This window comes from Gobius niger (assembly GCF_951799975.1).
Source record: "Gobius niger genome assembly, chromosome: 9".
Classification (NCBI taxonomy): Eukaryota; Metazoa; Chordata; class Actinopteri; order Gobiiformes; family Gobiidae; genus Gobius; species Gobius niger.
The window spans coordinates 20,720,154-20,744,438 of NC_136860.1; the positions used below are offsets into that span (position 1 = coordinate 20,720,154).

General features: G+C 40.8%; 1 protein-coding gene across 5 annotated transcripts in view; it reads right to left on the minus strand.

Annotated features, from left to right (window-relative positions):
- The window catches only part of il1rapl1a (interleukin 1 receptor accessory protein-like 1a), a 167,673-nt gene that overhangs the window by 15,467 nt on the left and 127,921 nt on the right, over positions 1–24,285 (minus strand). For all 5 annotated transcript variants that reach the window (XM_079562471.1, XM_079562470.1, XM_079562469.1 and 2 more), the window contains exon 7: positions 4,771–4,903. In XM_079562471.1, coding sequence (XP_079418597.1) covers positions 4,771–4,903 — 133 coding nt within the window. The remainder of the gene's footprint in view (positions 1–4,770; positions 4,904–24,285) is intronic.

A 24,285-nucleotide genomic window follows, 5' to 3' on the forward strand; every position in this document is an offset into this window, starting at 1 on the left:
GCGGACAACAATGTGCAAATGGGAAAGTTGATTGTTTGTATTTTTTCCCGAGTATATCATGTGTTAATAGAAGCGGTGCGTGAGGTGGAAGCGGGAGTGTAATTACTTTGAAGCATCTCCACGCTCGCTCCTTCAGTCTGATAAACGGCACATAAGGATGCCTTATTGAGGAGATTTAGATGCGGTAATTGAATGTGTATCATGGGTTTTAACCGTGAGTGGCCAAAAAATGAGGACATTTGTAGAGTCCCCCCCACCCCTTCCCTTCATGTTTAGCTGCCGCCGAATGTTGGCGCTGGGAAAGAAGGAGGAACGGGAATAATTCACGGCTCTCGAGGGAAGGCTGGGCACTTTGAAGCCTGCCTCTTCATATTAGCACACGCTACGAGCCGACGCAGCTGATGGGGAACAGCCTGCAGGATAATGACCGCACCAAAACTAAACGTGGGGCTCACATGTAAGGCGGGCAGGAACAGGTATATGTCTCTACTGTATGTTGTTGGGTTGTGTAGTCAGTGCATATAATAAAATCCAAAACAAGAACTGCTGCTTGTTAAAGTTGCTAAATGTCAGTTTGAGTTCTGATTTACTTCTACAACATAATTCCTTAACACAAATATATGTACAAAGCACCATGCATGGCTTGAGCAAGTTAATCATCAACTATCACCATACTGTAACCAATGTGTTCATCAATATTTAACAGTGTATGTTCTGTACATACCAATCTACCAACCAATCTATCTGTGCATTTAAGCAGGACTGAAAAGAGTCCACACATTTGCGAGTGTGTGAAAGAAATTTCAGCCTCTGCAAAAGTCACATTTGCACAGTACAATATGGGAGGGATGATGAGATTTTATACACTTATACACTTCACTCACTCCTGATTTTTTCATTTTTTATTAATTTGCAGGCGGTGTCAGAAAATGATTTTTAGAAATGTTAATGGACACATCACTGCATAAAGGCACAATGATTTCTTAGATGTTTTAACGACTGTGTGAAATATAAGTTGTACAAATTGTACAATTAACACTGAGAATATATATATAAATAAAAATCATCATCCAGGAGAGTACATGCAAATCCACTTAATCAATGCAACCTAAACTTTTAGACTTTGCACGACTTACAAAAAAGCTTCCTTTGTAAAACTTGTGCGATCTATTTCCACCATTCATCTTCTCCACTCTGTTCACCTGCATGGCTCCACTCAATAACATATCGATCACCTCCCACTTGCCTTTTTTTTTTTACATTTTTTTTTTACGCTGACCCGGATTTGTTTAGCAAATTTGAATCTCTGCATCAGCCTATGCTAATGTCCAGTCATGCGCGCTATGATAACAGTCCCGGTGCCTTTTGCAAATGAGAATTTATGGAGCTTAAGTTACCATAGAAATGAACTCCTTCAAATCAATATGCTCCAAGTTGGACAAGCACACACGCCTGCGGAGACTCGCGCCCCGGCAATGAGATGCTACTCCTTCTCAGGTCAAGTTTGGGAGCTTGACTAAGAGAGCTAAAAGTGTGTGCATGTGGGCTGAGTAGGAGAGTTAAAAAAGAGTGACTGTTGCAAAAAGAAAAACAAAACAAAAGCAGGGGATACTTTTTTAATGTTCTTTTGAATCCACAATGTTCTCTCGCAGCTGTGTTACATTTGAAGAATACTGTATAAGAGTAACTAATTAAGTGGAATAAAAGCAAGTGTTATGTGCTGCATGACAATCGGTTAGGTCACAGCGCACATCAAGGGCAAACTTTCTTTCATGCTTTATCAATTTGCCTCCACAAGTGTCTGCACATCCAACCAGGCGACTTTATTTTTCAGATTACTACAATATAGTAGGCAAGAAATTGTCACTTGGCAGCTCCCTTTATCATCCGGGGTCACTGCATTTGTACACTATAGACGTCCCTCCTAGCCACATTTGCGTGCAAGAGCGAGAAGAAGCTTTTGAAGCGAAACACCCTCAACTCGATCAACCCAGTCCAGTCGTCGATATTTGAAAATCTCTTAATTAGAATCCAATTTAAATGTTGAAAGTGTAAAGATAAGTGTTACATTACCTGAGGTGAAAAGGGCTCAACAGAACATTGACATTCAACATGACTTGGAAAAAGGTGAGGCCAAAACAACAACTTTTAGCTTCTTCCTGTAACATAGCCAAAGCAAATTTACACACTCACTTTTACACACTGGTTTACAAAATACTCAATGGACTTGCACCAATGCCATTAAGGGAATTCATAAAACTGAAATCCTCTTCTGGCAGAGCCACTCGGTGTATGGTTAGAGGAGACTGTGAAGTGCCCATCAGACCGTACCACCTTTGGCCAGACTGTTCTTTCAGTCAGGCGCTACAACATCTGGAACAGCATTCCTCTCACTATAAGGGAATGCTCCACGTTTAACACATTCAGGACTCAATTAAAAAAACTGGTTAAAATCAAATCAGCAATGTGTCCTTACAGACCCTACAGATCTCCTGGTGCATGACTGAGCCAAGTGTCAGGATCCTCTGCACAGGTGTTGCTTTGTAAATAAAAACTGTACATATTTATCCTCATAATGTCCTCTGTTTAAACTAGGGGTGTCAAACATACGGCCCGTGGGCCTGATCCGGCCCATGAGATGATTTAATCCGGCCCCTGCATAAATTCCAGAGTATGTAAAAAAAAAAAAAAGTTTGTTTCTAGCCCATTCCTGTGTGCGGAGTTATTATTATTATTTTTTTAAATAATGCTCATTCCAGCCATTAGGGGGCATTAAGTTTATAAAAAGGAAAGAGTTCCACATGTGTCCAGCAGAGGGCATAATAATAATAAGAGCTCAGGATATGAACAACACATAAAATAGCCACATGGTAAATGGACAGTCTGCCCCAGGGCGGCTATGAATTGTATGAACAAATGCTATGTTGTGTTAGTGTGTAGCCTCAACATTAATGTGTATTGTCCCTGCCAAGTAAACCTTTTTCCACTACCACTGAAAACACGTACAATAGGGCCCCCTCATGAGCCAGAACTCCCCTGACAAAGAGATTCTGAATCTCAGTGAGTCTTTACAGGTCAAACAGAAACATAAAAATCTCTTCTGAAACTGTAATACCAAGCACAGGCAGCATCTCAAATCTCTGGGTGGAAACATTTGCACCAGAAAGAGGAGAGGCAGGAGATGATGGCATGAGGCAAATGATCGAACCACTGCATGAACAGTGCCTATGAATTATTGAGTACAACCCCCCCTTTAGCCTGTTGGAAATCCTGGAGCCAGCTAGTAATCGTGAACGACACACATACCAGATCCAAAATAGAGAAATTCAAATATTGCAAACACTTTCCCTGCGTTGCCCTCTTTTCCGCACCCCCGTGGCCCATCTGCATGCCGGTGGGTGCAGCGGAGGGAGATACAGGTAGTGGCAGTGGTGTGAAAAATGGCGGTTGTTAACCATCTGACAGGCCCGTCTCCCCAGAGCTGCAGCCTCTCCAAACAGCTCTAATGGGAAACATGCGCACAGACCTGCAAGAGCCACTTGTTTAAAATGTGTCTTACAGCGGCGGGAGGAGAAATGACATGGAGATGGGTTTGTTTGGAAATCGTCCACGGCTCGGGAAGAAAAATGTTACAGGGTGCACCAAATAGTGATAAGGAAACGGCAGAGAGAGGCTCTATGTGCGTCTTACTGTACCATATACGCGGAAAATGTGGGAAGGAAACGGCACTTACATAATTTCCATTCTTGTACAGAACCCTCAATGCACCGTACTGGGTGTCAAAACAGATAGCACATTTTTATAACCCGACATTGACAATCATTTGGCTTCTGTTGCCGTGCTGTGGCATCATCTGCATACTCTCCATCACGTTTGGTGATACAGGCAGCCTTAGACATGAGCATGAAGTGTATATAAACAGGAATGCTGGATTGGCTGCTCTGTTTTCTGGGCGCTACAATCCTTTTTTTTCTCATATACAACTATGTTAAGTACATTCAGTACACTATTTTACTTTTACTACAGCTTTAACAGTTTCTCTTTATTGGGAGAGTTGCTGTTGCTAAGTTGGCAGCAAGAGACACATCAATAACTAAGTTTACCGGAAAGTGCAGACATTTAAGAAAGCCAATTTGTAGCTTTAGGGCAGTGAAACTTTGTGTATCCCAATGACAAAAATAAAAAAAATGAAGTCAGATATTTCTCTTGCCAGGGAAATGGTAAATCCTCTGGCAAAGTTGTAATACAGTAATAATTTGTGTTGAACATGTACTGTATCTTTTGCAGTTGTTGGCAGATACACGGGCGTTCTCCAGTCGCACAGCGGTGTCACCAGTGTCATATTTGGATATCATTACTTCTCATTGAGCAATAAAAGATAATGATGTTACTCAGAGCCTCCTTGGCAGTTGACATGTTTATTATGTCTAATAAAACTGAAAGTGCCAAAATACATATTCAGTTTGACTAATGAGCTAAGTATCTGCATGATATAAAGACCAGAAAACAATGGAAACTAATGGCTGCTTTTGGAGACGGTGACTAAATCTTCATGCGCATTTATCATTTCCAATATGAAGTTAATGACCCAAAACAGTCAAAGCCTTTCAGAGCATTTATTTATCTCTTAAACGTCTGGTAGTGAGTTTGTGAAGCGCCGGAAAAAAAAAAAAAGAGGAAAAGATAAAACACATAGATATACGGGCTCCAGGACCGCGGACAGCTCCACTCGTGTTTAAAGGTGTTTAGTGCAACGTCAACGTGTCTTACTTGATGTCGCTCTCCTGAACTCGCTCTTCATCCAAGTCCTCAACGAACTTCTCCCCTTTCATCCAGTACATGATTGGTGCCGCTTCGCCTTTATAGCCGAAAAAGGCTCGACACGTCATGTTCAGAGTGCTACCTGCAAGAAGGAAACGCACACACACAGAGAGGTTAAGGAACGTCATTCTTTTATAGACTCAAGAATGACCTTTTAAGTGTAGGAGATGTCAGTCAAATTCATGATTTTTTTATTTTTTTTAACCCGGGCTGCACAATATGAGAACATGCTATTATTGAAATACTGTACAAAACCATTTCAACATACAAAGTGTGTCTCATTATTAAAAGCAGTACTCAGTAACTTGTTAACCTTAATAAATCCTAATAATACCTAGTAATACAGGTGTTGATGGGATGATTGGTGGGTCTTTCATCTCACCCGGGTGTCTCTGGCCAAAAAACCACAGTTGCAACTTCCCTGCCACTGGGTAGGAGTTACCAACGCACACTAATGGAATTACGAAGAAGAAGCTAACAGGCTAACGGGCAAAGATAACTGAAAAAAAATATCTCCATTGTGTAATTAGATGTACAATATCCCTCTGTCCTGTTGTCTTTTCTGTCAGCTTAATATTTACTCTCACGGACACGAGTAAAAAAAAAACATGTTACAACACCTGCAGTGGCGCTTATGGCCTCTAGGGGCATGAGTTACTTAGTACTGCTTCAATGTTAAAATAAGTTATTTGACTTTCATTCGCGACCAAAATAAGGCTAACAAGGATCTAAATTAGGAAAATGTAGACTGTACGTTTTTGTTTTAGACTGGGTCAGATAGAGTGATACAATATATTATGGCCTCACACGATATTGATAATGGGTCATCTAATAATGTGATGATTTTGGTGATATATTTATCCTATGTTGATAGGATAAATATATCACCAGTGGATACATATTTCGACTAATTAGTTTTAAACATTGGCGTGTGGGTTAAGTGAGATTGGTATATAATATTTTGGACGTGTTTTTACATTTAATTCCTTTCCTGTCAAAACCACCCGCCTGGTCTTATTAAAATGAGCCAACACGCCAGATTACGAGGGAATTGAACTTACAAACTCTTTACAAATTGAGCAATATGGCACTTCAGTTCTAACAATAATGCAGCTGTAGAGTAGTGTAAATAATAGCAATGTTTTAAACACTTTGTAACGCTGATGGTCATAATCACTGTAACCAGGAATGCAGTATTAGCAGCACTAAATAACAGAAAGGTTGGTAGGATGGTAGAAAAGTTATAATACGTGAATCACAGGAGTCCACGAACATTTTTCCGTGGAGTGCCACTCAGGAAAGATCATGCCTCAGACTGTGTTTTAATTTAACATTAATAACTTCCTTATATCTGTTTGAGTCCTGTAGCTTTTAATAAAGCACAGATGTGCCTTTACAAATACAAGGATTTAGCTTCCAGCCTTTCACGGTTCGCCCTTTTATCCACAGTGAGGCTACATGCTCCTCCGCCTGAGGCCAGGGGGCACTTGTAATTAAAGCAGACTTTTTCCACAGCGCAGGGGTCACACAGGAGGCTTAAAAACACGCACGGTTACTGACCACATGGGGGCACTCAAGAGCTTTACAACGCACCCCTAGAGACTTGTTTAGAGAATGAGGAGGGGAAGTGAGAGAGCGGAGGGGCAGCTCGCACAATAACATGATTTTATTTACAGCGGCTGGCGGGCAAGGAAGGAGGTTAGGAGTCAACAACTGCAGTTTGCCCACTGTTAATATGTTGAAGACGAAGTTATTGTCACTTTGCCGTCAATGGGAACTTTGTCCAGGGGGTAGCAGATGACAAAGAGGGTAAAAAACAACTTTGGCTGATTTATTTTTTATTTTTATTAGCTCTAAAATATTCCTAACCAAGACTACAGAACTTGATTTTTTTAATGTATATATGTATTTTCTCTGTAATGACCCAGGGGACACCACACACAGTGACTTGGCATATTCTATACACCAAAACATGTATAATCAAAGAAACTCAAGGACATGCATTGTAACACACAAACAGTAAAGAAGTAGATTCGGAGAAAGACACAGCAGTGTGTTGTGTAAGGCAAAAGTTGAGTTTAACATGGACAGCATAAGAATATATAAAGAGAAGTATATTTCACTAAAGCTACTGTTTTTTAAAGGTAATGTCAATCATCCGCAATGAATTGACACAAAACACTTAGTACAGATTTAAAGTTCAACTGTAAACAAGTAGAACTTTTATTAAGGAAAGTGACAGGAAGACAGCTGCTACTAAAGCCAATGTTCATGCTAAACCTGTTTTAACACATAAAGTTATTAGATCAATCATGATTAAATACTTCTTTATACTGTAAATGCTATATACATAATATATGTATATACTCGGGGTGGTCGGAGACTCGAATCCCATGAGATGATACAAGACAAGAGATGAGATTTTGACATAATTTGTAACAAATAAAGATCAAATATTTATTTTTTCTATTCAAAAAGTGCAACCCAATATATTATGTAAACTTTGGTGGGTAAAATATTCCTTTAAGTACCTTTAAGCCATCTACAATGAGTGCAAAATCCACAATATTAATCTACTCAGGGTGGAAAAATCTTGTGGCATTTGATCTTGCGAGATACTTGCAATAAAGATTAAGTATTATTTGTGAGCATTGCATTTACGATATGAAGGAAATTTAGGATTTTCTACTGAAAAAACAAGTTGTCTGCTGCAAACTACGGTATACTTTTTGAATACACTAAACAGACCAAATACACCAGCAAAACTGATCGAGTCTGTGGTGGCAGCATTTCAGCACTGCGGACAGCTCCACAACTTGAAAGGTACGCTGAAGTTTTTTCCTCTACATTTGAGGTTCTTCAAATGTATTTCACTTATGAAAATATTGTCTCACTCTCTCTAACCTTGGGCTGAATCAGGTCTAAAACTGGCCGATACTGGCCTGTCCAGCCAGCCTCTCCTGCTTTCTGTTCCCAAAACAGATGCGCTTTGTATCTCTCCAATCACAGATGCAAATTTGTTACGTGACAATTAAATACCGAAAAGGTTATTACCTCCTGTGGATTTGGTGGAAGACAGTGATTTTCAGTGCAAAAATTCTTGTTAAATGTAATGTTTTCGCACATGGGAAGCCGCTATGTTGGACAAACCATGAGTTTCTCTGATTGTTTGCAGAGAAAACGCTCAGTACCAGGCTAGAGTAAAGTATTGGAAAGTGTGTAGTCTGGCTGGCCAAGCTAAGCTACACCAGGAGTAAAATAAAACTGCTTGACCATGACAACAACAGCTCTGAACAAGGGCTTAGAGTGGGGAAAAAAAGTATAAATCTCTTTAAATTATACAAGATACAGAAGAGTCTAAGCACCACTTGGAGCAGCTATCAGAGTTCAAGAAACATTGGTTACACACATTTGACAAAACACAAATTTTGCAATTGTATTTTTTTTTTTTTTTTATCACAAAGCCTTTGGTCACAGCTCTAACAAGCTCCCACCTTTTTTTCTTTCTTTCCTTTTTCACTGTCACTATCCAGACACTAGAACTCACCAGCCAAGGTTACCATTGAACTGCTGTTTGAACTGAGACTGTGTCCTCTGCTCTCCTCGCGCCTGGAGCCCGGACGCTGCTTCAAAAGGGGACTACGCAAGGTCACTGTGAGCACAATGAAAGTTTGCAGACGCGCACGAACGAGGGGGCAGGGGGACTGAGCTGATAGCACTCCGTGTGAGGGGCACTGACTGACATTTTCAAAGTTCAACAGCCTCTCTGCGCCTGGTATTTGTGCACTGCCGGCCGCTACAAAAGATTCAAGCTGTACCAAAAATCTGAAGCTACAGTTATGCACAAGTAGGCTCTCACAATGCAGATACATTTTCTTTTTGTTTTGAACATACTGGACACAATCTGCAAACATTTGGGTGACTATACTCTGGTGTAGAGTATAGTCACCTTCACCTAACCTGTCCTGATTCTGTCCATGGTCCAACTACCTTCCCTGCACAGACGGACACATTTCCGTCAATTTGAACTGCCTGCCTTTTCATTACAGTAGGTAGAAGCAGCATTGCGCCCTCTGATGGCGTACTGTCTAACATCTTAAGATCTAGGGGTTTTCGACATTATCTTAGGTTTCGCTGCAAACATATCTAAGCTAAGGTACCATAAAGTAGCATGGACTGAACAAAGCATAAATGAGCACTGGACAGGAAACTATTGAGGACTCAAGCTGCTCATCAAAATGCAGCACTCAAAATCAGGGAAATAATGTTGATTGTACTACAATTGTCATGTACAGGCATGAGAGGATCAGAGATGAGTTCCACATTGAAGCATCATCCTTAGTCTATTATCCAACTTAATACTGTCATGCAATACATACACAATATGGACACTGTACACGGTCCTCTGTGACCTTGTTCATTTCAAGTCTGTATCAGTCTTTTTTTAATAGATTTTTTATGGATCAATATGCCACACATTGCTCTTTTTCTTCAAAGTGTTCTTAAATCTATCCTGAGACAAATAAGCTTTACTCGACGCTTTACCTGCCACTTTACATTGCCCGGCCACGTAATGTGCGATTGGAGACAAAGACAAGTCTGAGCAGATGGAAGCATGACGATTACCCAGCACTGAAACAATACGGTGAATGAGCCTCACACTATCAGAGTACGGAGGAGGAGGAGCAGCGTTTAAAACACCCATTCTCCCCTGCTGTCAAATTACACAGGCATTCGATTACCATAATGTACTGTGATTCTCCAGCTATTTGTCATCACACTCTCAGTCAATGATGATTGGCAGTAGTTTCGGTTGGATTATTTGTGACAAACATTTGTCAAAGCAATCAAGGCGAGGAAAGATAACTCGAAAGAGTTGGAATCTCGGATGGAATGATTTCAATCTGAGTCATTTATCCCATATATTTATTCATCATCATTTCAAAGGCTAGAATTCCAATGTTGCAACTAATTTCATGTAACAGAAAGTGCTTTAAGGGGATACAGTATGACTATCAAAGCTGTGTTTAAGATGCCGTTTGTAGACCATGAGTGGGCAGCAGGTGGCTCCAGTCTCACACATTGATCATGGGCCAAAGGATAAATATCCCTATAGGGACAATCGAAGTACTGTCTTAATCTGAGACCAAGGAATATTCTCATCTGGAAATGAAGGTAAGTGCTACATGGGCAAAAGCTGGATCTTTAGATAGACAAAGCCCTGACATACTAAACATGTCAAGAATTCATTCTACTTAGCGAGAACACAGGACTTGCTAAAATGATCCAGTGAGTGGTACAAGAAGTCAAGAAGTGATAATACAGTATGATAGAGGGGAGAACAAGAATGGCAGCCAAAAATGTAAAAGCTGGACACAAAATGAACTTTTTTTTTAACAAGCTTCGACCTTAACAAACCAAACACTAACACTTTTGTTGCAAAGGAGTTATACACATATGTTTACGGGTGCCTTAAATGCATGATGAAACACGCAGCATGATTTCACACACACAGACTGCATCTCTCACAATGATAGTGTGAACGTCGGCCCCTGCTGAGTCAAGAGTGGGAATGAGATCTTGGATAATAAGTCCTTTTTTCCTTTCACATGTGCCTCACTACAGCCCTGCGTAGGTGCAGAACTCCTTTATGTAATCTGCAGTGATTGACAAGTCTTCACAGCCAGAATGTGGTCGCAGCTCCTGAAGGATTAGGGACTTAAGACCCACCCTTCGTCATTTTTCCCCCCTTTTTTCCTCCCAATGAGTCCCGTCAAAGAAAACACAACCGTGGTCTCGAACAACGTGCTGCAGTGGCTCCCGAACCTAATTATGAGAGGGCGTATGGAGCAGGTGACAGGTCAGAAAGGACACAGTAACACGGGCTAATCCGTTTTGTTAGATAGGCCCTTTTCTTCAGTGGTGCGAGAAAATGGTTAGATACGCCACAGTGGCCGACTCAATTTGCACACATCATCGTCGTTGGTGCAGTAATGTCTGGAAATCTTTTGGATAGAGAGAAATTTGTGCCCGTATTCTCTCACAAAGAGTATATCGACATTGAAATGTGCCTCTTTTGGGTCAGGCCTTGTTCAGAACCGCTTCAGTCATGGTTAAGTCCATTTTACCCAGCCCTTGTTCAAACCTTTATAGTTTAAAGTTAAAGTCATATTCTAGAGATGTTAAATTTCCATATTATGGTCAAAACGATACAACGAACAAAATGCCAAAAGGGGAACAGAACAGCGTCTTCCTAGGTGCGTGAAGCCTCTGTGAAAATGGGGTAATGAAGAAGTGTATTTTGTTCTGACAGCGCGTGGCAGAGCGGTGCGGATGACGAGCTATAAAAGGAAGTCAGTTAAAGCGGGTCAAGGATCCGATTGGCCTCGCTCCTCGCCGTATGTTTAGCTGATTTCACAGTATTTGGGGTAATTGGGCTTCACTGAGCAGACACACACTCGGCTTTAGACAGGAAAGGAAAACAGACTTTGTGAGCTTGAAAAACAGGAATAATAAATGTAGCTCCATAAAACAGATCGCAGCTGCTGTTCACAGATGCACAGAGCGGGCCGTCTATAGGACAGACAGATCCGTGGGACAGGAGGATGGATGCAGAAAGAAAATGAAGTGAACAAAAAACATGATTGCGACCAGAACTGGCTATACATTTCTCTCATAGTGTGATTTGATCTATTTAAGCTACTGAAAAAATACAGAGGTAAAAAAAAAAAGCAGTGGTTCCAGGTCAGAGAAATATTTTCGTCCTTGAAAACAGTAAGAAACAACCATCCTTTGATTATGGTGGTGATTGAAAACAGACCGAAATCATGAACGGGGTAGTATGAAATTACAAAAACAAACGCAACACACGTGCCACTCAACACACTGTCTGCTTCTCTTCAGTCCGTTCTTGCTGCTCAGCGTGACAGCCACCACTACGTTTTATTTGTAGAAGAAGCCACAAGCCCACTGTGCATTCTGAATAAATCATACTCACAGCATGTCTTGGGTTGCTTAATAACGCTTTTTTTTTGGGTGTTCTGGTGCTGCCTTTTCAAAGTACAGTGTCAGGCACAGAGAGAACTATCACATCCCTCCTCGTGTTCATTTATACAAAGGTCTAACGGAGCCGACTGGTGAAAGGGGGGTTTAAGCAACAGGTTTGAGGAGATGGAAACATGTAGGGGTTGGAGACTATTATATACGTATATACAAAAACGGCAGCTGTAAATAATACCAGCATCTCTCATTGATTTTAACTGACAAACAAATCTTATGTTTTTTCCTCAAACAGCCCTTAAATGGATCATTTCTTACCTCTCCAGTCATGTGCAATAAGTGGTATCTGACAAACTTAATGGAAGTTTGTCAGACACCAAAATGGCATCAAGCGGTTTGCCTCAAGGGAGCTGTATGGGCCCACTATTATTTTCTATATTCATAAATGACTTTCCACTTACAGTTAATAAGTCCAGTATTATAATGTATGCTAATGACGCTACTCTGTTTTCCTCGTCATCCACAATATCTGAACAGTACCTTACAGCATGGGCTAAACCTGGCAGTGAAGTGGGTCAAAACGGATAAATTGGTACTAAACACGTCTAAAACCAAATGTATTGTGTTTAACAAAAAGTGTGCTCAACCTGATACCCTTCTTCTGTCACTAGGGGGAGCACCAGTGGAGCAGGTTTCAAAAGTAATGCTGTTTGGTATCAGACAGGATCAGTCATTGTCTTGGTCAGATCAGATTAATTGCATTGTCAGTATGATGGGCAAAGGTATGGCTATGTTCTGCTTATAACTCCTGTTCTGAAAACTGTTGTCCAAAGCATTGTATTGTCTCACATACATTACTGACCTATAGCGTGGTCCAATGCTACACAAAAGCATCTTCAAAAATTCAATTGCTCAGAACAGAGCAGCTAGAGTTGTGCTCCATTGTCCTTATCAAACTAATGTCCATGAGATGCACAAGAAACAGTCTTGGTTAACTGTTGAGGCCAAATACAGGAAAGTCTCCTCATGATAGAGAGGAGAGAGCCCAGTTTTTTGCTTAAAAAACTCTTATTCAGCATGTTTTGTTACAGATATGTGACCCGCCGGGTGACGACAAAGTCTTTGGTTGGTTTGGTTTGGTTGGTTACCCAGTAGTAACTCAATGAATAGAACTGTTCTGTACAGAAGAGCAAACTCCTGGAACTTGCTTCCTTTTAACCCCACACTTCAAGCTGAAAGTAAAAGGTCAATTAGCTCAGTACATGTGAGCAATAGTAACCATGTCCTATATGTGTCCTATGGTTGTATGACATATGAAATGTGTAACATGTATGTATTCCATTTGTGTGAGCTAATGGAGAACCTAATAAAGAATAATAATGAATAATCGGCAACAACAACAATTATAATCATTAAGATTACTAATGGATCATGAAAATATATACAAACTGCAAAAAAGACAAAAGATAAGACCTGCGCCCTTCAATAACATATAAGGTAATACAAGTAAAAACTATGAATGTTTTACACCACTTTGAAGAAGCCACTCTTCACTTCACTTCACATCCTGTTTGAGTCAAATTCTCAAGGTTACCAAGAGTGCATAAAGTCCAGACTCTGGGAAGTAATGCTTCTCTCATGAAAATGTGATTTCAATATTGAAGCAGTGGAGATATTGGACGTGCGTGCACTATGCTCTCCGCTCGATGTTATAGGCAGTGGGAGGTTGAAGGATATGGCTGGCGTCCACACATGAGTTGTGATGTCACTAAAATGTGCCCATATGTCCGGTCTCAGAGTCGCAGCCAGCAGATGGATGTGGCGACAGCTTTTACTTGATCAACTCCCACCATACTGAACAGCAATCTGGAGAGTCTCCTTCAAATGCAAGACGGCAGATCCGCGACTTCAATTTGCCGACTTTTAGGCAAAGTTAAAAAGGACCGGGCTTTCCACTTTCTCAGTCCGTTTTGCGACTGAAAAAGTGTGGGAGAACCATCGAATCGTAAACACCCTTTCATCATACTCTGAACTGAATTTATACGAAGTTTGTGAAAGAGTAAAAACAATTACCATGCGCTTTATTGTCCCCATAGAGAAATCAGTCCTCAATCGCATTTGGCCCTTCCTTCAGTGCGGCAGTGAGCCAGGATCCATCATCAGATTGTGTGAGAGGTTTGGTCATTGAGTTTTTAGCCTTTGCGCATCTTTAGGTTGATGAGGGGAAATCAAAAATCGACCAGGGGAAGCCAACCAAGACACGAGGAGAACCTTTACCTTCACCAATTTCTCGCGGTCTCCTGCATAAAGCGTCTTAAATGAAGAGCTGAAAACACAGTCACAGCCAGGTATGAGGCTGCACTAAAATAATACACCTGTGGTTCATTATGTCAAAAGCAAAACAGATAAATAAAAGGTAGGAAAATGAACGCCCGGCTGCCAAATCAGTGTTTGGCAGGAGTCTCCTGTTTTGTAATGCCTAATATGTTAATCTACTGTCAATCTGTTTCGAACACTGTTTTACTCCTATTGTGAGAAAAACCATTTACTCCTGTTTACCTTTGGCAGCCTGTTGTTCAATCACAACATGCCCCCAAGCACTTTGGATATTGTAATGGAGAAAATGATAAAGCAGGTCCACGTTTAGTGAGGAGACGATCACTGCAGAATAAGCAGCTAGGTCCTGCAACGCTAAAGACAAAAAATAAAAGATCTTGTCCAGACAGTTGTCCAAGTACACACGAGAAAGAAGAAAGAAAATCAAATCAATTCATCCTTGAACAATATTTTTTGCATAATTTCACAAACCAACCAAGCTCTACATTGTTGATTCAATAAACCTATGGGCACACGCTTATGCAAAAAAAAACACCACAGTGCACTGAACCCCGAATATTCTCCCTGTTGCAAAAGCCCAATCTTCATTTCTGCATTTTGACACATTAGTCCTGTTGTGCAATAATTAAAATGGCAGTTCTTGTGTGTGGCGTGCAGAGATGGCGCTTGTGAAGATTCCGTGCGGCGCTCTCGGCAGGAGAATCTGATAGCGCTCCTGTCAGTCATGATTCTGCCCCCACAAAGTGTGAAACAAGCATGGAAAAGTGCACAGAGAAGCGGAGAATCCTTTCTCTGCACATTGATCTGCTGGGGGGGAACAAAACAGACAAGCAACAAATAGACGAACGTATAGCTACCTCGGACTGGATTTTGAGTTCATTCCAATTTTATTTTGACATGGCCTTTCAGTGTTGCAGTTCATCATCAGTCTCAAAACTATATATAAAAAAATGTGTTTGACAACTCATTTACTCCACTGTACACAGTATTCTGCTTGCTTCTATATGGTTTTCAGCCACAGCTGCAGAGTCAGAGCAGAAGCACGGGCTAAAATATGCACCAGATCACTGCACTGCCATATGGGCTTGATTCAATACAAAACAGATTGTTAGAGGAATGACTGCATAAACACGACTATTATATGCATGGGGAAAAGTTTTAGAAAACAACTGATCCACTTACAGTCACATTTTGCTCTGGAGCACCACCACTGGAGGCTAGAGAACAGAAAGACCCCATACTGCAGGCTGCGTAATCTGTTTAGGGTTACGGGTTAGAGTTGGCCATGAACAAGCATATTATTTATGGGCTATTAATTACTATCATGCTTATTTATACGTAACAAGCACCCCTTGAAATGAAGCGTTACCAAAGTGCAAAGTTGAGTACTCACTGAAGCTAATGGGACTATACAGAGTTTAAAAATGTTCAAATTATGTATTTTCTACATGTTCCAGCCTTGTCCTAATGTGTAGAATGAGCTCAGACCTGTTCACCACAACTGCCTCTAAAATCCTGCACTGTCAGTCAAAAAGTTGTTATGCATGAGCTTAATTAGGAAAGTGCAGTTACACGCATGACCTGAGGTGGCAGTAGTGAGTATAACATGGCCAACTTGCATCAAGCCCCTTTAAAGGAATAGGCCACCGTTTTTACATATTGAGATATGTTCTTACCTCACTTTAGTCGTGTTAATATATCCCCGTCTGGTCTTTGTCCGTGGGCTCTGTCACGCAAACGGAGCACATACGCAGCCTCTCCCACCTGTCACATAGCTCCAAAAAAGCTCACGATAGAAGCTACCAAGCTCTTCCACGTGTTCCCTATTTAAATAAAGTTACGTGAAGTGTTTTCATGCAAAGTATATTTACACAGAAATGTAGCATGTCGATTTTATAAGCAAATAAAAAGGGGTACTATATTGTGAGGCGTAATGATACGAGGAGTAAAACGCTCACTTCCGTCAATAACCTTTAGGAGTTACTGCGCGGACGTTTTACTCCTCGTATCATTACGCCTCACAATATAGTCCCCCTTTTTATCTGCTTATAAAATCGACATGCTACATTTCTGTGTAAATATACTTCGCATGAAAACACTTCACGTAACTTTATTTAAATAGGGAACACGTGGAAGAGCTTGGTAGCTTCTATCGTGAGCTTTTTTGGAGCTATATGACATGTGGGAGAGGCTGCGTATGTGCTCCGTTTGCCTGGCAGAGCGCACGGACAAAGACCAGACGGGGATATATTAACACGACTAAAGTGAGGTAAGAACATATCTCAGTATGTAAAAACGGTGGCCTATTCCTTTAAGACTGATTTTGAGTTTACAATGTTCACCCATAGACTTAAATCTTGGCTGAAAACAAACCAAACTGTATCCATGTGTAAATAGCACTGTGTTTGTGTGTATGTTTTGTGTCTGCGTGTGTGTGATTGGGTTAGTGTTATATGGATTTTGGATTTAGATTGCGTATAATTGCAAAGTTTGTAATGAGTATAATTGTAATGTAGAATGGCAAGGCCCAGGCAGGGACAGCATTAATTCGCACTAGCTAGCTACACACTCAGCATTGCACAAACTGTAACTATGTTTGATTACATTGTCTCATCTCTCACATTTTTCACATAATCCTTTAATGTCTTTGAGACATGTGTGTAAGTTTGAATACACGATTCAATGTTTTTAATGGCCGAAGTTTAGTGCAACATTTCAGCACTTGCTTGAGGTTGTCCATTAATTGAGGCACGGTTTTGCTTTGTTTACTGCAAAGCTATTTCCTGCAAAGCACCACCGTTTATTCAGTAGTAGAGTCAATCCACGCAGGCATTTTAGAATCAAGCAGGAGAGGAATGTTCAGACAATATTTTTTAAATTCTACTCTCTCAGGCAGTTCTTTTAAGATTCGTGGGGATTTATTTTCAACACACAAGACTGTCGTTTGCACTATATTTTATCTTGATCCCCCCCCCGAAACATGAGATCTGCCTTTGCCACCCCCGGAGAAGCTGAAAAAGCCGCCCTGCCTTTTTCTCTGGTTGTATCACAGCGAGAGGCTCTGTGCTCAGGAAGTCCAAATGTGTCCATCAACATTCCTTTTTTCCTTCAGCCGCCTGCAGGTTGCCATGACAACGCCTACTGTGCGCGGGGTAGGAGCGGCGCAGCACGCTTTGTCAGGACACACAGTAACAGGCCAGGTACTGTGTGGTGTCAGGAACACCATAGCGAAGCTTTCATGTGCGAGATGTATTTGACTTTTTATGTTTACTTTTGTTTGAGGTATGAAATAGAAATAGCAGCTCTGGGGGAGAGAGACCTCTGCAACGGCATTGTTAAAAGACTGTGGACCTATCACATAAAATAGACTTCTTAAAGCCCTAATCATGTGATGTAGTTACTAAAAATATACCTGTGGAGCATTTCATTTCATTCAAACTATATTTACTAGTTACTCTTTTTCAGCAGTATAAAATATGCTGATTTGCTTTTTTTGTTTGCATTATAGATAGAACCTGACACTGCACATTTTAAAGCCCATAATCCATCACCAGACCTGTTCTGAGCAGTTCTGCACTCATCATGGCGCCACCCATTTGTGAATATACAGCTAAAGCTTGTATTTACGGTTTCATCTCGTGTCATTCCTACTGCGCCTGCAGAGGATGCTCCAGGCCTAATCCCATACACAGGAACATGGACATGAAATGAAAATAAAAGAACATTTACTGTACGTACAATAGATACAGACGGCAGTGCATCATAGAAGGGGGCATGGCTTTGTTGAGGGGGAAATTTTCCACTCTTTTTAGCCAACTTCTGGTGGAATATGAACTTATTTATCACACGTAAATAAAGTCAAGTCTAAATCATGTCCATATGGTTATTTTTCCACAGCAGATTGTTCAGTAGAAGCGGAAAAACGGCTGTAGTAGCTGTAGCTAGAGTTGGCATTAGCACATATTAGCATTCTCCGATATTTATGTATTTTTGGGCTGTTGAACCACTTTGCTCCCGTCCATGTCTTTGTATCTTTATTTAGTAGAACACTATGTTCATAAATCAACATTTGTTAAAGTATTTTTTTTAATAATTCGAGATTTTAGATTTTTCTCCAAATTGTTTCCCCCCCAACTGCTTTCAAACATGACCACATGTCCATTTTAATCTGAACACAAGATAAATGCTCTACAAACTGTGCTACACCTTATTTTGTCAAACTTCTACTGAAACCAGTCACCAGCATTTGCATTGCCCTATTCATGGCAAAACACTCAATCAAAATGAGTAATTGGCGAGTAGTTTGTTGATGATGGTCACTATAGTGAAAACCAAACTGTGCCAAGAGTCAAAGTCAGTTGTAAAGAATTGGGGGTAAAAAATATTTGGCCCCTCTTGTCCCGTCGCTTCTGTTTTAATACGGTCGTACCTCTCTGGAGAAAGAGCCCTTAATTACCATCAGAAGCCTGGGAGCGCTTAATCGAGGAGAATCCTGCTCCTTCAAACCGTTTGTTCACAATGGCGCGATGGGGGAATGTGAGTCTTTAATTACGGGCACAAATGACGACCTCTGTGAACAGGTAGCCGTGCCCCCGCCTTTGTCTCCCTTTTCATCTGTAATCGTCCCGTTTTGACGATGGCATAATAGACTCGCTGTCCCCGGAAACAAAAAAGATACAGCCCACTTGGAGCCAGATTTTTTATTTTTTTTTAAACCCGTAGACAAGATAATGAGCAAAAATAGATGAACCTTTGTGCTCAGTAATTCTACCCACAAAATCCCCCAAAAGCTTTCTGCCTATTCATCTGATTTCCTTGTTCATGAAGGGGAATTCCTCAAAACCCTCCTATATGTAGTCAACTTTTGCCTCTCTAACCTCTCCGCAGTTCACCAAAGTCAGTATATGTATAACACCACTTGTTCTCTCACAAAAAAACGTGTCATTGTTACTCAGTCTTATCAGCGCTGCAGGCTTCCTTCTCCTTTGCTTTCATTGCGCTTTCATTCTGTGCCAGCGGCTTCAGAGTCCTGCTTTTCCCACACAACTTTAGATTCATGTGAAATCTCCTTTTCTGGTCAGAAAGAGAGCAAAGGGACTCAAGAGTTCTCAGTATGACGCTGGGTGACATGCCTCTAAACATCGCGCTCTTGGAGGCTAGCAGCACGGCATCAAAGTTCGGCCTCGGCGCACACTGGCCCAACGAGGAAATAAGTGCAACCATCTAGAAAAAATGACAAGACAAAGGGGGAGGACGAGTAAGAGGAAAGTGCAAGCGTTTAGGGGAAAAGAGGCGAGCGTTGCCAAGAGAATTACCAGGAAACGGCCAGATCCCCAAATATTCATACATGTATTTTTCTTTTCCACCAGCAATGAGCAAAATCCGAACTCAAACTCAGTAGTGATGCAAATGTGCAAATAAAAACAGTAGGATCATAATCAGATAAAGAGAGACTGGTGGTGGGCGCTAATTTATCTTGTTGCTTCAGCCGGCAATTGTGCTAGTTGCTAGTGGCAACAATTACCATCCCAGTTGACACATCTCATCGGTGGTTCTATCCAGAGCCACATTCATTTAGCTAATAATAAGTTGAAAATGCCATATGTTCGACCGTTTTTTTCTACCTGGCTCATTTACCTCTCTATACGGCCTGTCTATTTATAGCATATGAAGAAAAATCATATCTTTGTAGTTCAATTGAAGCTGATATAGGCATGCAATAGAGATCAGAACTGTGCATCTAATTCTCAGTTAATGTAATGTCAAGTCAAGACTATTTTGTGTCACTATGTCATGTTGCCTTTTAAGCCGATAAAATAGAGGATTTTTACCATAATAGACAATTTAAAGCAGAAGTAAGTAACTCATGCCCCTAGTGGCTGAAGCGTCACTGCAGTTGTCGTAGCATGTCATACTACGCTGACAGAAAAGACAAAGGTGAGAGAGGGTCACTGTACATTCAATTACACAATGGAGATCTTTTTTTTTCACTCAAACTCGGCTGTAAGTACTGTTTAAGTGGCGATAGCCCACAGTTAGCTTTGCCCGTTAGCCTGTTAGCTTCTTCTTCGTGATTCCATTAGTGTGTATTGGTGACTCCGACCCGGTGGCAGCGAAGTTGTTATTGTGGTTTTCTGGCCAGAGACACTAGAGGGAGATGAAAGACCCGCAATCATCTCATTAACACGTGTTTTACCCCCGGAGGGACTACAAAAAGCATTTAGGTAAACAAGTTACTTAGCACTGCTTTAAAACATTTGAAAACATTTGATCCCAAATTCCATGGACTGTAGCAATTACAGATCAATTCATGCAAAGGAAAATATATTTTAATTTGTTGCTCCGGCTTTTCACATCCAAAGTCACTGCACCAAATCATGTCTATTCACAATAATTACTCTGCTTTAAGTAACTTTACTATACAGCTCAGTAATAACAAAACAAATGATAATTTTGCATCCATTTTTCTATGCTACTACCAAGAAAGAAAAAAAAAATCACAACATCAAAGAGTCACAGTCTTCTGGGTTAAGATTACCATGAAATGCATAATGAGTGTGTCCTATATGCTACACTATACTTGCCATGTTACTACATTTTTAAGGGAAATAGCTATTTCCATCCTATTATTGAGATATCACTGTGCTGTAAAGTAAAGTATCACCACAACATTTTAACACCTTGCTTCATTTGTCAAACTTGTAAGTCCTAATTGAGTGTATGCACACATGCAGCTTTTTTTCACGCTCGGCCTCTGGAGTTTTGCACACGCTTGGCGCTTTTATGCACAAGGCCTGTCTGGAGAATAACACATCTGAGGAATTCATTTACAAATTCCCTTTTATCTCCAACACATATTTTTTGCTTCTCGACGAGAGATGTTTTTTTTTTAGTTCTTTCTTTTGTGCACCACATTTAACAGTGTTCTCTTTTCTCCTGACCACGAAGTGCGTGTCCAGGCTTCTCCGCTTCATGATTCTGAAGCAGGCTGTGAACAGTGGGAGTCTGTCACGCTGATAGACCCAAATAGGAGCTGACAAATGACTAAAGCTGGGGACATGGGGACACAAAGACACAGGGGAGGACACAAATGTTTACACACTAACACAGCCTGATGACGTCCCCCCGGTATCCCAGCTTGCACCGGGAATGTGGATCAACTCTCAGCCAATCACAGCGCAGATAAGGGAAAGCGTTAGGATGTTAATTACCACCGATGATTTCCTGAGAGAACGACACCGACGCCTTTGATTTGTGTGCGTATTTGCATAGACGGTGCAGCCGGGGAGCGTGCACGTGCGGCAAATCTTCTTAAATGACTCAAATTTATGTCACTTTGACCACCACTTCATAATGTAATATTGCTTCAGAGAGACAGGTCTTGCATAAATCGCACATTAAAATGCATATATCAAACCGTATGTTTATTTGTCTGATGTTTTCTCTGAAGATCAGCATCTTCCTTGCCTCCGGCTTTCCTTGTTCATAGGTCTCAAGAGATAAAAATTAAAACGGTTTCCATTGCATTTAACCTAAAATATATATACAAAAAAAGTACATTAATTTCAGCTGCATTCTACATTTTTCACTCATATTGGACAATCTGCTTAATTTAGGATAATTGATGATAATGTAGGCTAATAATGAGTCACAGTTGCGCCCCAAAACAATGTTTGAATCAATTTTATTTGAATGTGCTATACAAAGTATGTCTAGTATAATCTGCCAGAAACACCCAAAACAGTGCAAAAATAATGATTCCATAACAAGAACACACCGGTAAGCCATGCCCCCAGTATGTGCATTGCTCACAGTATCTGCGTATGTGTGGCTTAATGGATGGTGCACACCTGGCTTTAACTGTACATCCAAGATGGTGCTACTTTGACATTCATAATCCAATATTCCCTCAGTATGCGTTTGTTTCTACATAAATCTAGCAGAGACGCTTCAAAAAGCAGCAAATCAAACCTTAGTGTTACTTTCTGTTTTTGTCCCCGATGATCATAACTATAAAGGAACACAGCTAGGACTCTGGTTTCTATAGAAACTGCAAAGTTCACCTTGTCTACCATGAATTTCTCCACCAGCCAACAGGATAAAAAAACACCTTTCAATTACGCTCACAAAATTAAAATTAGAAGTGCATCTGCATGATTGCTCACCCTGACAATGTAAGGCAGGCAGATATGACTTTTGGATGTTGAGCGCAGTATCATAGGCATTCACGCTTGGGAAAACACATATTGTGTATTTTATGCTGAGCAGGCGTGCAGTGTGCAACATAGGATTACAATTGCATTTGAGAAAACAACGTCTAAAATCAACCGCTTGCACAAACCAAAACACACACCTATCACAGTGGGCAATCTTTAAATGATGAATAAGCAGCATCGCGTCATTAAAATATACAATAAGCCCGATTTACGCACGCTCCATTGGGCTCGGGGGAAGCCATTATTCTGTGTGTGACAACAGAAGCGGCGCTGTATGCCGGACTCTAATTGATTGCATAAAGAGCCAGGTATTATCCGTGAGTCGGTGTAATTCATTTCAGAGCCAAGTGGCCTTGAGATCCACTCGGAAAAACATACACAAGAACCAATCACACGAGCGTCACAGATGAGACTGTCAGAGCTGGTTGTCTCCAGGAATGTGTGTGAGAGTGTTTTAGTAAATCTCCCAAATGTTTTAGACAGAGAATCCAAGTGTTTACATACCTGATCAGCATTAATGAGCAGTGTTATGACAACTGTAGACGGACTTGTGGAAGGTAAAGAGAATGATCCCTGACTCTAAGCTCTGTCATGTCACCACAGTTGTTCTAATAAGCTTTTTTGCAACACACTTATCTTTAATGTTTAGTAAGACACTATGAATGTGACCAAGAAGAACATGTGGTTAAAGCGGGCAGGCACACCATGAGAAATCGACTTTATTGAGCTCTTGTTATAACGTTCCCTCAACAAAGACATACCTGGAGTAGCATTTCACTACATTCATACAGTTTTGAGTAATCGTCGGGCAAAGGTGTATAATATCTGTTTCTCCTTCGACGGTGTCAGCACTTCCTGGATACAATTGCATCATATTGTTAAAACCCAAAAGTGTCCTCGGAAGTGTTTATCACGCTGTGCTGAAGCTGTAAACTACACTGTGAAATCGCAACTGGAAGGTAGTGTTGTAGGTAAGTTATTCCTACAGCTTCCAGCAGGGGGATCCCCAGTTAAAGGGGCTATATCATGCTATTTTAGCCATTCCAAAGTTAAGTATAGGCATTTATATGATATATTGTACCTCTACCATTATGGAGCACTCATTTTTGTGATAAATATAAGTGTTTTCTGGAGGTATTTTTCAAACCCGGAAGACACAACGCTTCGATTCAGTTAACTCCGCCCCCTCTCTCCGCACATACAACTTTACCGTAATATAAATAAACAACAATAAGTGAAGTTACTTCACGATGCAGTTATATGGAGTTGACATCTGCAACACAGCTTCATAAATGGCTAACACACATGCTAATATGCTAACACACAAGCTAACCCGCGTTTGGATTGACTCACCCTCTGCTCCATCGTTGTTTACATTATGGGACTCGCGTTGGTTATAAAAGTTAATCCACTTTGATTCTGGCGAAGGTTCACCAAACATCCATCAGTGACAGTCACAGAAAAACAATATTTTGGCTGATAGTCGCTGAATCCCGGAGAAAAAAACAGCTGAGTGGCCTCTTCCTGAAAAGGGTTGAATATAAACTCCTCGTCCTCGTAGCCAAACGCGCTTCTTTTTCTCCGTCCGTGACATTATCGTTAGTTAAGAATAAAAAACAGGTGTCCAGAGTAGGTAACGAGCTCCATCTTCACAGCTGCAGCGCAAACATGACTGATCTGTTCAGACACGATGTGTTTGTTTTGGCCACAGCTGACCTGGAAGCACTTCGGGCACATCCTTTTTTTTTTTTTTAAAAACACACACTATTTCTCTCTTACGACAGAAATAATGAAAAAGCTGTTTTACAAATTAAAATCAGGCCGTAAGCATAGAATTAAGACATTACATTACAGACGTCGAGCACTTCCGTTCCGTTGTTACGACACAACTGAACACTCAGTCGTTCACCAG